Genomic DNA, 13439 nt, shown 5'->3' on the forward strand with positions numbered 1-13439 from the left:
CTGCGAGTTTTACTTCCGTGATCCTCACTGGGTTCATGACGGCAGTGTTCAAATCGCTCAGTGAGCAGTGGTCTGTCCCTGCAACTCAGCTGCATTACGAGTACTTTGGCCCCACTCAGGACATCAGTGCTGGCAGCTCAACGCAGAGTCCGCCGCCCGCTTGTCCTTTCGCCACCGACTACCACACACGTCTGATGGCCAACCCCAGCAAGCAGTCTCGAACTGGCTTGGTGGTTGCTGCAGCAGTTGCAGCGTCTGCCGTGGTTCTTACGACGCTCTTGCGATCGACAAAGTAAGCGACACATTGAGCTGTCTAGGTAGAGCGATTCAACTTGAATCATTCGAGTAGAAACAATAAAATAAGAAGCCGGCTTGTCTGTTTAAAACACCAATTATGTTTCTCACACCATTTCCATTCGAATAGGATGGCGAAGCGGAACCGCTGGGACTCAGACTCGGACTCCGGCGATGATCGCGTCTCACAGCGTAAGAAGAAGACTTCCAGCTGCATTGATCTTATGCCCAACTCCACCGATACGCCGTCTTCAAGTTGCGACACCCCCGACGCTTCTAAACTCCCTACAGCCGACACAATCGCTATTCCAGACGACCCATCGAGACACAATTTCTACCTTTTGGGCTGCCGTAGTGTCGACTGCTACGCACGTATCGGCAAAATCGATGAGGGCACGTACGGCGTCGTTTCCAAGGCGCGGGACAAGGAAACAGGGGATATAGTAGCCCTTAAACAGGTCAAGATGAGTGCAGACGTCAGCCAGGAAGGCTTCCCCATCACGGCTCTACGCGAAACCAACGTGCTGTTGGCTCTGGATCACCCCAACATCGTTCAAGTGCGAGAAATGGTAGTGGGGTCCACGCCCGACAAGATCTACATGGTCATGGACTACGCTGAGAACGACCTTAAGCACGTCATGCAGACTAAAATGAAAGCTCCATGGCTGCAGTCCGAGGTTAAATACTTACTGCACTCGTTGCTGAGCGCTGTGTCTTTTATGCACGACCGCTGGTACATCCACCGAGATCTTAAGACCAGCAACTTGCTGTACGATGCACACGGCGTGCTGAAGATCTGCGATTTCGGTCTCGCGCGCAAGTATGGCTCACCATTGAGAATCTACACACAGCTCGTGGTGACGCTATGGTATCGCTCACCGGAATTGTTACTTGGCGCGAAAATCTACTCAACGGCAGTCGATATGTGGTCGGTTGGCTGTATTTTCGCCGAGATGTTGCTGATGAAGTCACTGTTTGCTGGACGGGGAGAGCTCGACCAGACTGACCAGATCTTTAAGCTGTTGGGGGCACCGAATGAGGAGAACTGGCCAGGTGTCGACGAGGACGTGCCAGACGCAAGTGTGAGTGTGCGCGGTAAATGGCCGAAGTACTCTCGACTGCGAGGCAAGTTCCCACTGGCTGCTACGTTCTCGGGTAGCGGGTGTTCTTTATCTAAGGCAGGGTTTGACCTGTTGGGTCGGATGCTGGCTCTCAGCCCACGTAAGCGTATTTCGGCCAAGGACGCACTGGCGCATGAGTACTTCCAGGAATCTCCTCCTCCCAAGCAGCAGGAATTGATGCCGACATTCCCTGCATAGAAAAAGAAATGGCAGCTACGTTGACTTCGCTCGCGATACGTGTTCGTTACTCTTTCTTACTCACAGTCGGCCATTTTGACGTATTTCTCTACGCAGAACTATCACACTTGTCCACATGCAGCACCACATCCATCACTGAGGTAGTCTAGATATGCTTGGTCTTCGAATCGGCTTGGCAAGAATGCGTCCACGTGGTTAGCAAGGCCACATCTCTCCAGTTTCTCGCCCATGACGTGAGTAGCAAGTAAGTGCCCCGACGCAGCGCTAGACATGAGGCCGACACCAGTCATAGCGGACTGTAGAAACACGCCACCAATCGTGCTTGGTGCTGGTCCGATGAGTGGCAGGTTGTCCAGTGTCTTGCAGTAGTAGCCGCCACTAACGTAGAAAGAGTCGCGTACTTCAGACCGCTTCAGATACGACTTTACTTGAGGGAACATCCTGGTAAGGCCACGAACGCAGACTTCGGGAAATCTAGAGCATTACGAACGGAAGAGTCAGCTACTAGTTTGTACTCCCACAACTAAGTACCCTACCTTCTGTCCAATACGTCTTCAACAGGGTAGTGCGCCGGTACAGACTCGATATCGTACGTCCAAACAGCCATCATTTTATCCCTATTGTATGGACGCACATGAACTCCTCCTGGGTATTCTTCCAGCATCCGAGCGGCCGATGGGTCTGCCATAATTTCTCTACGATCTTCTTCCGACATCTGCAACAGAACAAAGTCACGTGGGCTTCTTACATGGGATCTTCTATTATTTTTCTTTCACGACGCACCTCGAGCTTTCCCATCGGATCCGAATCAAATGTCAGCGGCATCGTAGGCGGCAAGACACGATCCACATCGTCGACAATAGCACGACAGTGAAGTTCATTGATAATGGGCACGTCGTAGCTAGACATATTGCGCTGCTTTAACATGTGTAGCGTGTTTTCGAACAGCGGCCCCGTTGCGAACACCACGTTAGGAGTCGCTACTTCTTACGTTTCTCCATTATTCATCGCGACTCTGACGCCACTCACATTGCCACCAGTAGCTGAAAAGTCCGTGACCTTGCCCTGGAGCACCTCCGCTTTCGGACAGTACTCAACTGCTTTATTGAGTTCATAGTTGGCCACCTTTACAGGGTTTAGCGATCCACAGCGTCGCACATGCAGTGCAGCCAAAGAATTTGAATCCTTGAGATTAGGGAAGACAGCTGCAACAGTATCCATGCCAATTAGCAAGTCACTGCCGTCCAGATCTCCTCGGTTGAGAGCCGGTAGCCACTGAGCCTGTCGTTTGGCTCGTGAACACGCAACTCTCCACCTCCATGACGCTCCAGGTTCTTTGCTAGCCGCTAAAGCTCCTCCATCTTTCCGGCATCCCGAGTCACAAACAGATATCCGTTGCGATTCAAGCCCAGAGCGTTGTTCGTCTGCTTGCAGATGTCGTCCATCTCGTCGATCGAGCGTACCACAAGCTCCCTCATGGGCGTCTCAGCATCACTTGGGAACCAGTTGCGGTAGCTAAAAGAACCGTTCGCACTGGTTAGTGACAATGGAGGCAGAGCATCCACTAGCAGCGGCTTGAAACCAGGATTACGACCATTTAAGCGAGCTAAGTGGTAGAATGCCGAACAGCCTGCCACCCCTGCTCCAACCACCACAACGTCCGCAGAGGCCTTTCGCAACATGTTTTAGCTCCAAGCTCTTCCTCCGACGGCAAATCGCCAACTGACCGACGTGATGAGCGTGAAAGGCTGCACAGGAGATCTCCATTGTGGTGGTGCACTTCAAGGAGAGCGTCTTCCAATCAGCAAACTCATCCCATCCAAATGCACGTCCGACTCAGACCCCCGCCACGCTTTGGTCGACACCAACGGCGTAATCTCCATGACAACACTTTCGTCACTTGTGAATACATTATTGGATTAATGCAAAGATGTAAAAGTAAGCACGTTCCGATATAAAAAAATGGCAAAAGGATAGTAGTTTTGTGTTTTGTGCATCGTGGATACGGCGTAGCGTATAAGCTTCAGCACCAACTGACGGCGTCACCCGTTAATTCACTGACTTACAGCTTGCTGGCCGCGTCGACGGTGTGGCTCTTGGCGAACTCGAGGCCCTTAGTCACGCTGTCCTGCGGCGAGATGTTATGCTCGATCTGGCCGACCTTGCCGCCCGGAAGCACGATCACGTGCGAGCGCTCCACACGCGTCCCATCGTTGATGGAGCTGCCGAAGTAGCCAATGAGATGATGCTTCGGGTCCGATAGGAACGTGCACTTGTACTTTTGCGACTCCTTCCACGCCAGAAGCTCGGTGGGGGTGTCGGCGCCCAGGCCGTAGACGTCGAATCCGGCGGCGTTGATCGCCTCCAGGTTGTCATTATAGCCACAAGCCTGGGTGGTGCAACCGGGCGTGTCCGCCTTCGGGTACATAAAGAAGATGGCGCCACGAGTCTTGAACAGATCTTGAACCTTCACCGTCGCCGAGGAGTCCGTCTGGAGCTCGACGTCGAAGGTCACGGTGTTGCCCTCCGCGAGCTTCTCAGAGTCCGTGGGCTCTTCTTCTTTGGTGGGTTCCTCCTGCTTGGGGGCCTCTGTTCCGCTGCTCTTCTTGACGAACTCGACGGCGCGGCTGACGCTGTCTGCAGGAGACACCTTGGCGGCGATCTCGCCCACGACGCCTCCCTTGAGGACGACGACGTGCGAGCGCTGCACCTTCTTGCCTGGCAGTGAGCTGCCGAAGTACGAAATAAGTTTGTGCTCCGGGTCGCTCAGTAGGTCGAATGGCAGACTCTGCTTGGTCTTCCAGTTGGCCAGTGACTTAGGCGAGTCGCCGCTCAGGCCGTAGACCGTGAAGCCAGCGTCCTTGATGGTCTGGATGTTGTCCCGGAAGCCTACAGACAGAGGAAACCGAAAACAAAGTGAGTCCGTTGACTGGTTTAACATTTTAAGCACGTCTCGAAGCCGAGGAATCTTTTCGTCGACTCACCACAGGCCTGTTTGGTGCAGCCGGGAGTGTTGGCGCGAGGGTACATGAAGAAAACGACTCCCTGGTCGCGGAACGTGTCGGCGATCACGACCTCCTTCTCTTCCTGGTTGACAAGCGTCACGTTCACAGTCACGGGCTTGCCCACGGCCAGATCGCTGGCGGCTGCCTTGGGAGTCGAAGACTTTTTGGTGGGGCGTTTGGACGCGTCCGCGGTAGCCGAGCGCTTCTGCGGAAGCTCAGCGGCGGATGACGAGCCCGAGTTAGTGCGGCTGCGAGTAGAAACCATTGGGGTTTGAGTAGCTTGGGGGAACTTGAACGAGGACTTGATGTGCGCAAGGCGTAGCTCCGGATCGCCCCAAGGTTTGATCGAGGTTGCAGGAAGGTGGATATGTTGACCCAAGCTTCAGCTTGTGTGGGTATCAAAAACAGCTACCGGTATGATATAAGCTTCATAAAATGATCTATCCAGTACCTATAGGTACTATTATTAATAATACCTATTTATACCTTTCCAAAATCGGTAAAGTTAAAATAGTGAAAATATCTCCTGGAAGACCGGCTAATATAAAAATTGTACCTAATTTTTTAATCTTGGACAAAATGGTATTATTAAATGTCTACTTAAGATTACTTAAACCCATTATTTAATTTTATAAAATTTTGTAAAAGGTATTAATCCGCTAATCATTGATGTATGTCGTTAAAGTTTGACTAGCTGATATATAACTAATTACCAGTGGAGTTTATATTACAGCCAGAGGCTAATGGTAACCAAATATCAAATGCTCTTTTTGATCATAATAATACTACTATCAAAATAAAATATTAGTAGTAGCTCAAAATTTTAAAAGCAAACCACTATCAAAATATTAGCTTTGAGATTTGAAAAATATTAGAAACGTTATGAAATTTATGATATGTTGCCATTTAAGTACGTTTCTTGCCACCTTACCCTCTGCTGAGTGAACAGAGGGCTCACAAAAGAACTCTTTCAGTCAGTATTCTTGAACAGCACTAGGCTTAAAGACTGATGAGTAATTGCTCTAGTATTTCACTTTGACACAGACAAAGGCGATCGAGATGGAAAACTGCAAACGCTTGCAGCTGTTTAAAGTCGATAGAGCGAAATCAAGGTATTTATTCTTGTTCTCTACCGATAGCCTCGTCCACATCGTGAGTCTAAAAAAATTGCAGCCTGTGACGCTAGATTATTAATAGTGCGCTCTGCAGTGCCAATTCACGACGAAGCGTGAGCAGCACCACAAATGTCTGAAAAACACATCAAGTACAGGTTTTCACAGCAAACATACGGAGAGCACACAATAATGTGGAAGAACACAAAACACATTTGGAAAACACAATGCTTTGAGAAAATTCACGCAAAACTACATGGCGTGCACAATATTAACATCTCTGCCAACACCACTCAATCACTTCAGCTTTCACCCTCAAACAGAAGCCCCCCCCCTCTCCCCAGGCCCGACACCATGCCACGCACCCACGACTGGAACTTACTCGCCTGTGACTTGACCGAAGCCGATGCTGACATGCTGCTGCAGAGTATGAAGGCGTTCACAGCAGCGAAGAGCCAGCTGATGCCGTGCACCTTGTGTGCGTCTTCTACTCCCCACTCAATGCGCTACAAGCTCCTGTCGTGCGAATGCGCGCAGTGTAAGGCTGTGGCGCCGTTTGCAAAGTGTCAATGGCGTGGAAAGAAGGTTACTTGTTTAGCGTTGAACGCGGTAACGCTCTTTGAGCTCGGCGAACATTTTTCACCGGCGAATCCACGCCAGAAGCCGAAAGTCACACGTTTGCAAAAGGCATACATCCAAGAGCTAACCAGAGAAAACCTTACCCCTCTCCGTATCTTGCATGCCATGACACGGAAGCTTGGGAAGCCTCTACAAGAGCTGCCAGAGCTACGCAAAGTTCAAAATGCTGTGAACCACTACCGCCGCACAGAATTAGGTGGAAGTGACCGCTACGGAGAGCTTCATCACGTGTAGCCGCCGCAGCGTACAGCGGCCGCGAGGCGGAGCATGATGCTTTCACGTTTACCGCTAGAACAGACGGGTTCGGCAAGCCCGTTGTTGGTGATGGATCTGACACCCACCCTTTTGTTGTGGGTGTGACGACAAAGTCACTGTTGCGCTCTGCTGACCGAGATCCGGCCTCATTCGTTCTCCACATCGACGCGACGTTCCAGCTAGCGCAGACTAGCTACCCTGTGATTGTATGCGGCATGTCTGATGGCGCAAGACAGTTCCACTTAATGGCTCTCTTTATTACATCGCAGCTGGAAGAACGTCACTACACGGATGCCTTGTCAGGACTGCAGACAATCTACACCAAAGTAGTTGGCAAGCGACTGAATGCTCAGTATATTATGGGCGACGCAGACAAAGCCCAATTTAACGGTATTAAGACCGTTTTTGGTGCTGCTGGTGAGTACATATCTCTTATGTGCTATTAGCATGTCGTAGCTAAGGTTCGGCTTGCCCTAAAGGAGCGCACTAACAGACTGCATGGGGATCTGGCTGCTGAAGTGTTTCGTGGGATTTATGATCTTCACTTTGCTGCAAATAAGGAAGATTTTTTGGCACGAAAAATGAAAGTCTTGGCGGATTGGAGAACGCATTCGGAGCTGGACACGTTTCGTGTGTACATGGAGAAGCAATGGCTGCGAGGAAACTTCTGTAAGTGGCAGGTTTTTTTTACACCACCAGGCTTCGCATCAACAAACAATCCGTGCGAAACCTTTGACCGAGCTTTCAAGCGTGACTACACGCAAAAGCGCAAGCTGAAGCTTGCCGTTTTGCTTCAACAGATGCAGTACTGTTGCAGTCATCGGTCCATGGCACCGACAGAGTTTGCGCCTAGACGTATATCGGACAAGCGCCTGGTTGCACGAACAACAGCACTTCGGCGTGGTGGTTATCTGGCGGAACACACGTTCAGCAGGAGCAGTATCAGTTTCCTGGTGGACAATGCGAGCAGTAACATCCTTCGTGTGCTTGCTACGCCTCCACAGCGCTTCTACATCCCGTCGCGAGGCCGATCTGAAGATGCGCTCAATGTTGCAGCTCAGTTCTCTGTGAACTACGCCAGGATGGAGATAGAGGAACAGCCGAGCACAGGATGGCCTGTCAAGTTGGATGCACTACATTGTCCATGTCGGTACCACTTCAAGATGAGAGACTGCGTGCATCTTCAATTTGCACTGCAGTGCCGCAATTACGTCGACGGAGAAGGCGAGCGTCTCATGGTAAATCGCAGCAGAAAACGAGGCTTGGATATTGAAGATCACCAAATTGTTGCACAAACTGGAGGACGTCCGAGGCATGCAGGTCATGCTCTGCAGTGCGAGTAAGAGACGCGCAGAAATACATACTTCTTGAGTCACCTAAACAATTTCCAACATCGTATCTGGCTACTGTATAGCAGTTTGTAGCTGCACATACTTGTGGACGCGTCACTAGCGTCACCAACTTGTCGTATATACTGCATAGTGGTTGCGGTCAGAAACCGGCAGTGCCGGCCCGGCACTACCGCTTGGTCGTGTCCTCAGTGCCGCATTCATGTAGCACCTGCGCCAGATAGTGGCAGCGAAATGGTGGCGTATTCTCCAGCATAACTCTAAGGCGTATCTCGCAGCAGCCACGACTCACCTATAGCATCTCACAGTATCTTCAATAGCGACAGCCTTTTAACCCGCACCAGCAGCATCCATAGTATTTCCAAGGCGGTAGCCGTACGCAGTGTCTTCTGTGATGCAACTACGCCGCTACCACCAGCGGTTTTGCATCTTTCATGTTAGCCCTCACGCTTGCGCCTTCAATTCCAGCGGAGCGGCAGTGGCTATGTCTTCATCGCAGCGCAGACGCCCCAGTGTTAATCAGCAGTAGCTTCGCCACCGGGTATCAATGGTGGCAGCCACTTACCCGGTGTACCGACTGCTCCACAGCATCCTCATATTACTACCAGCGCTGCAGACCAGCAGTAAGTGCACTAGCGGCACGGACCCCCGGCGTCTGCAGTGGTGCTAGCCACGCCTCCAGTGCTTTGGCCTTCCGCCACAGTCTCTCCGGAGCGACAGCTTCTTCGTGCCCAATTTTGCTCCGCCGTTTGGCAATTTGCAGGCCCAAGCCACCAATCACAAAGACAATTCTTGGAACGTTCCGTTTTGCATTTTGCAGTGCGGCTTGAGAGTCTCGAGTCGAGACAGACCATGGCCATTCCTTGTTCGTGTGCTAAAATGGATCTTACTGTGTTTGTCAGAATACTTACTGTGCTGAACATATTTTCTCTCAATTCACCACACGTCTCTCTCCCAATTGTCCCTCCATTTCCCTCACTGCTTATTAGTAATACTTCAGCTAGTCAAACTTTAACGACATATGATTGGTGAATTAAAAGCAATTGCGCAATCTTTGAAAATATAATATCGTTTTAGCAAATATTAAACAGATATTTAGTAATATCATTTTGCCCAAGAAGAAAATATTAGGTGATATTTTTAATATTAACTTCACCAATTTTAGTGTTTATTAACCCCTGTTTAGCAGTAACTATTATTAATATATCCAATCCAAAGCCTCTCCTTACTGATCACCACTACCTACAGTTGTGCCATTTTAAGATTCCTGTTGAGCTGGAGGTTCCGGATATTCACACTTGCATAGCTCAGTCAATACGAGTTCATTTTCCAAGGCACCCGTGACGCACAAACGAACGAGGACAGACGCGCGGTGGACGGCGCAGCAACCCCCGGCTGGACTTGACGTTGGCAAAAGTGGATGGCAAAGCTATTCAACCATAGGGATTCGATGGGATTTCCGCCAAGTGCCGTACGTGAGCTTCGAGTGATGCAAAAATGCTTTATAGGACAAACTCGTTAAGAAGCGAGGACGCACGCAACCAGCAAATGCCATGATTAACAAACTCTAAATAACGATATTTCTGGATTTTGTATCACTATTTGGTAAGTAGAGGATAGAGGTAAGTTTGACTTAATATTGTAAACCAATTGGGGACCCTTCTAGCACTGCTATTTAGAGGTCTCACTATACGTTATGGAGAGGATCATCTGTACCACAGCCCGGCGGATCAGACTTATGAAACTAGTCAGTTTTAAATCGCAGATACACAGGAATGTTATAAAATGTTCTGTTGGTAGACAAGCTTTACCGAGCGCATTTTGGCGGCTTCCCTTGGCCTCGCTCCCAACACGAGCGAATCCTCAGGCACCTCTGCCCAGGTCTTCAACTTGTCAGGCGATTTCGTAAAGTGGATATTGAAGGTCGTATATGAATTATAGTATCTCTCTCTCTCGAGGCAGTTGACGTCTTGAGATCGGTCGCTTGTGGTGTCACTCTACATGTAAGTGCTTTCTGGGCGAAGTTGCCAGTAAAATTAGTATTATTGTACAATGTCGTACGAGCGTGAACTGAGATAACTTAGTTCAAGAAAGTAAATTTATTTGAAGAACGATGGTCAGTCACCTCACAAGATATTTTCTGTACAGTGGGTGCCACCCTTTGTACAGCACCGAGGCGAAGATCTCAAATGCGATGTGTACCACAGATCACATCGCATTTGATAAACAAGAAGCCTGTTTGCGTTGGTGCCCAGCGTAAACAAAGTGGCTGCTGCAAGAAGGGTGGCAATGGGCCCCACACCAAAAGAGCGACATTAGCAGTTGAGCTTCCTCCAACAGCATCCTAGTCCGGAACAGCACCATGAAGCGATAGTTAATCCTGGTCGTATTCGCAAGTGTCTTTTCAGTGGCCACTGAAGACTCTTCAGAGACCAGAGTCATTAACCAGACAAAGAACCCGAAACTCTCCGATCATTCTGTCAACCAGTTTCTAAGAACCGCTAACGCGGACAACACTATTGCAACTGAAGAGAGGGCCATCCAATCGAGAGTTGCCGCTGCGTTGGGTGAGGGTATGAAGACCGGTGGGGCTGAAGAAGCAAGGACAGAAGCTGCAATTCAAGGCATGGGTCCTGGCGAGAAAAGATCCAGCCGACATACTAAAGAAATTCAAACTGAAGGGGGTGGATGCGGAAGTGGCTAGGCGCGACCCGAACTATCAAGTGTCCTGGACTACTCCAGATACTGGCTTAAGAAGGGCGGGCGATATATGGCGTAAGTCGGTGGAAAGCTTTCCGTAAAACCCAATATAAAACGACCGCTGTATTTCGAAAGACGTACTTGCATAATGGTATGCTTAGAAAACTGCTGACAGAATTTCTTACGGCTCGAATACACCAGGTTATTAAGAAGGTGGAACCGTCAGTTTTAGCATCTGGATCTATTGGCAGCGACGGTGTACGATATCTGAGGACGTTAATCCTCGTACATGTAGTGCTGAGTAGTAGTGACTTACCGTCAAAAATCGGCCCCAGTGCGATATCATTTTTTGGTCAAAGTCAAGTCAATTTTTGTTAAATCCTTAGCGAGGTTTAAATACCTCGCTAAGGGTTTTTAAATGAGACCTTTTGATGACATCCGTACTAAACAAGCGGTAGATCGTTCTTAGAGATCATCAGTCTCTGGAGGATGTGCCACCCTTAAAACTGGGAGCGACGAAGAGTTGGTATCGATTCAATACGAATTTCAAATGGGCAGGTATTATTTATACGGCACCCCTCTTGTCCAGGTTTTATCACTCAGGTATTGTCCAGGTAGAGTTTTTACGGTTTAAATTACTCTCATTTTCTTCTTTTGATTCCTAGCCACCAGTTAGAGAGACACGTGGCAGCCCCCCCCCCCACGCACCGAGGATGGCACGCACGCACAAGACTGCCCAGATCAAAGCGAAGGTGGCAGAGCAAGAGCGTGTGACCGAGGAAGCTCGTCAGGCTAACCTCGCTCTCTTGCGTGCGGCGCGTACGCGCTCAGAGAGAGCACACGCCAGAGAAATCATGGAGACATCTCGCCCTACTCCAACTGAAGTAGCAGAGGACAGCAATGCTCAAGAGCGAGTGGAGGAGGCAACAGAAGACGTCGCAGACGAAGAAGGAGATGGTGAGAAAGGGCAGGGAGGTGTGGACACGTCGAGTGAAGCAAAGAAGACTACGGGCGATGAAGAGGACGTTTCGGTGGAAGATGAAGAGGATGCAGAGGAGGAGAAGGTCGCTTCGGGCGAAGGGGAAGAGGGTGAAGTGGAAGAAGATGAAGTGGAGACGGAACCAACGAGAAAGCGTCGTCAAGGAAAGAAAAGAACCGTCTTCGATGTCGAAGAAGAAGAGCTGGTTCAGGTCCCTGTATTTAAGGCGCATCATGATTCGTGGGCCTCGCTGGAGCAGTCTCTCAAGGAATACATGGAGGCGACGCGCCAAAAAATCGTGGTGAAAGAGGTGATCAATGTAGCCCGCAGGAATGCTGATCTTCGGCGCCAAGTGAGGTACCAAGGGCTTCCTGACTCAGAGTTGCCTCTCGTCCCTGCAGAGATGGAACCTTATCAGCGCAAGTTTATCTGTACGCATGGGTGGTCCGAACGTGACAGATCAACGGGAAAGCGGACGTCACACAAGCTGAGTACTACCGATTGTCCGTTTCAGATGCTGGCTCAAGCTACCAAGCGTAGTGACGGTCAATGGGGCGTTGTGATGAAGCGTGAAGTGTACGCCCATAATCATCGTGTCTCCGAAGACATTTACAGGTCTTATCCAGGTATTCGCCAGGTTCCGGCGGACGCAGGCGGCGTTAGCACTAAAAGAGTACAATAACGGGATGCAACTACGCGCTCTTTTAAGAGATAACGACGTCTGCGATGTGGTGTCTACTCTATGGATGATCATGCCTGGAGTTCGCGAAGTTTGGTCTTTCCTTACTACCTTTCCAGTCAACAAGAATGGTGAGGGAAGGTCAATTCAGTGGCGCGTCGACGGGGATTACGTGCCAGATCGAGTGCGATTCAGGCTAGTCGAATCGCTTGTTGATGATGCGTCGGATAAGTTGAGGGGCGGATTGGCGCTAGATGAAGAAATTGAGTTGGACAGTGACGGTGAGCGAATGAGCAGCATTGAGAGTTACGTGGTGTCAATTGAAAAAGTTGGTCAGTTCACCAGAGAGCAACTGGAAGCTATGAAATCCTTGTGGGGGCTACAAGATACTTGTCGCAATGCTGTTCTTTGCTGTACCTGGTTAAATAGCACTGTTAAACCCGCGGTCAGTGACCCCGCTTCAGCGGGTATTATAATGGGAAAGATACTGGAGTGTTGGCCGTATACATCGCTGGTTGGGTTCGGATTCGACCTGACGTACAACAATCTCTTTTGCTTTCGAGATTCCGCTTGGCTAAACGATAATGCCATGCGTGCTTTTGCGGTTTGTCTCGCACGGTACAAGAACAATTGTACAGTCGTCATTCCGCCCCCCAAAAAAGCCAAAGATGCCAAGAATGGAACCCAACCAAAGGCCACCAAAAGTCGTATCTCTACAAGCACGCTCGACAAAGTTGGTGAAAGTGTTGCCTCGCACCAATTCGTGCTTCTTCCTATCAATTTTGGTGGCACGCATTGGGGATGCCTCGTGGTTGACCGAGATACCAAGGTTATCAAGATGTACGACAGCATGGGCGGTAAGAGAAACAAGAAACGGTTGCAGAAGATGGCTGAAGAAATCCGTACTGGGCCTCTACGTGACGATTCCTACGAAGCTTTGGAAGTAACCGAGCCGGTGCAAACGAACAGTGACAGTTGCGGTGTGTTTGTGTGCCGGTTTTTCTGGACTTGTGTGAGCAGCGAATCCCCCAGCGATGTGTCCCCAGCTGGTATTACGAAGCTGAGGTGGGAGATGCTGCACGCAGTCACGAAGCTGAGGCCGCGCTAG

At 49.9% G+C, this 13439-nt stretch overlaps 3 protein-coding genes across 3 annotated transcripts; 2 read left to right on the forward strand and 1 right to left on the reverse strand.

The window, feature by feature from the left end:
* Positions 1 to 425: 425 nt before the first annotated feature.
* PITG_20584 (cyclin-dependent kinase, putative) lies at positions 426 to 1613 on the forward strand (the record flags this gene model as incomplete). Its single annotated transcript, XM_002895398.1, has 2 exons — positions 426 to 486; positions 607 to 1613. 2 exons carry the CDS (start codon positions 426 to 428, stop codon positions 1611 to 1613), a joined length of 1068 nt encoding a protein of 355 aa, XP_002895444.1.
* A 402-nt stretch (positions 1614 to 2015) lies between these two features.
* PITG_20585 (AhpC/TSA family Redoxin, putative) lies at positions 2016 to 4900 on the reverse strand (the record flags this gene model as incomplete). The annotated part of the gene is made up of 6 exons (XM_002895399.1): positions 2016 to 2087; positions 2397 to 2514; positions 2605 to 2894; positions 2996 to 3128; positions 3680 to 4502; positions 4598 to 4900. 6 exons carry the CDS (start codon positions 4881 to 4883, stop codon positions 2016 to 2018), a joined length of 1722 nt encoding a protein of 573 aa, XP_002895445.1.
* A 7438-nt stretch (positions 4901 to 12338) lies between these two features.
* Positions 12339 to 13439, forward strand: PITG_20587 (cysteine protease family C48, putative; the record flags this gene model as incomplete). The annotated part of the gene is made up of 2 exons (XM_002895400.1): positions 12339 to 12939; positions 12994 to 13439. The coding sequence occupies 2 exons, from the start codon at positions 12339 to 12341 to the stop codon at positions 13437 to 13439; spliced, it is 1047 nt and encodes a 348-aa protein (XP_002895446.1).

This window comes from Phytophthora infestans, genomic scaffold (assembly GCF_000142945.1).
Source record: "Phytophthora infestans T30-4 supercont1.181 genomic scaffold, whole genome shotgun sequence".
Classification (NCBI taxonomy): Eukaryota; Oomycota; class Peronosporomycetes; order Peronosporales; family Peronosporaceae; genus Phytophthora; species Phytophthora infestans.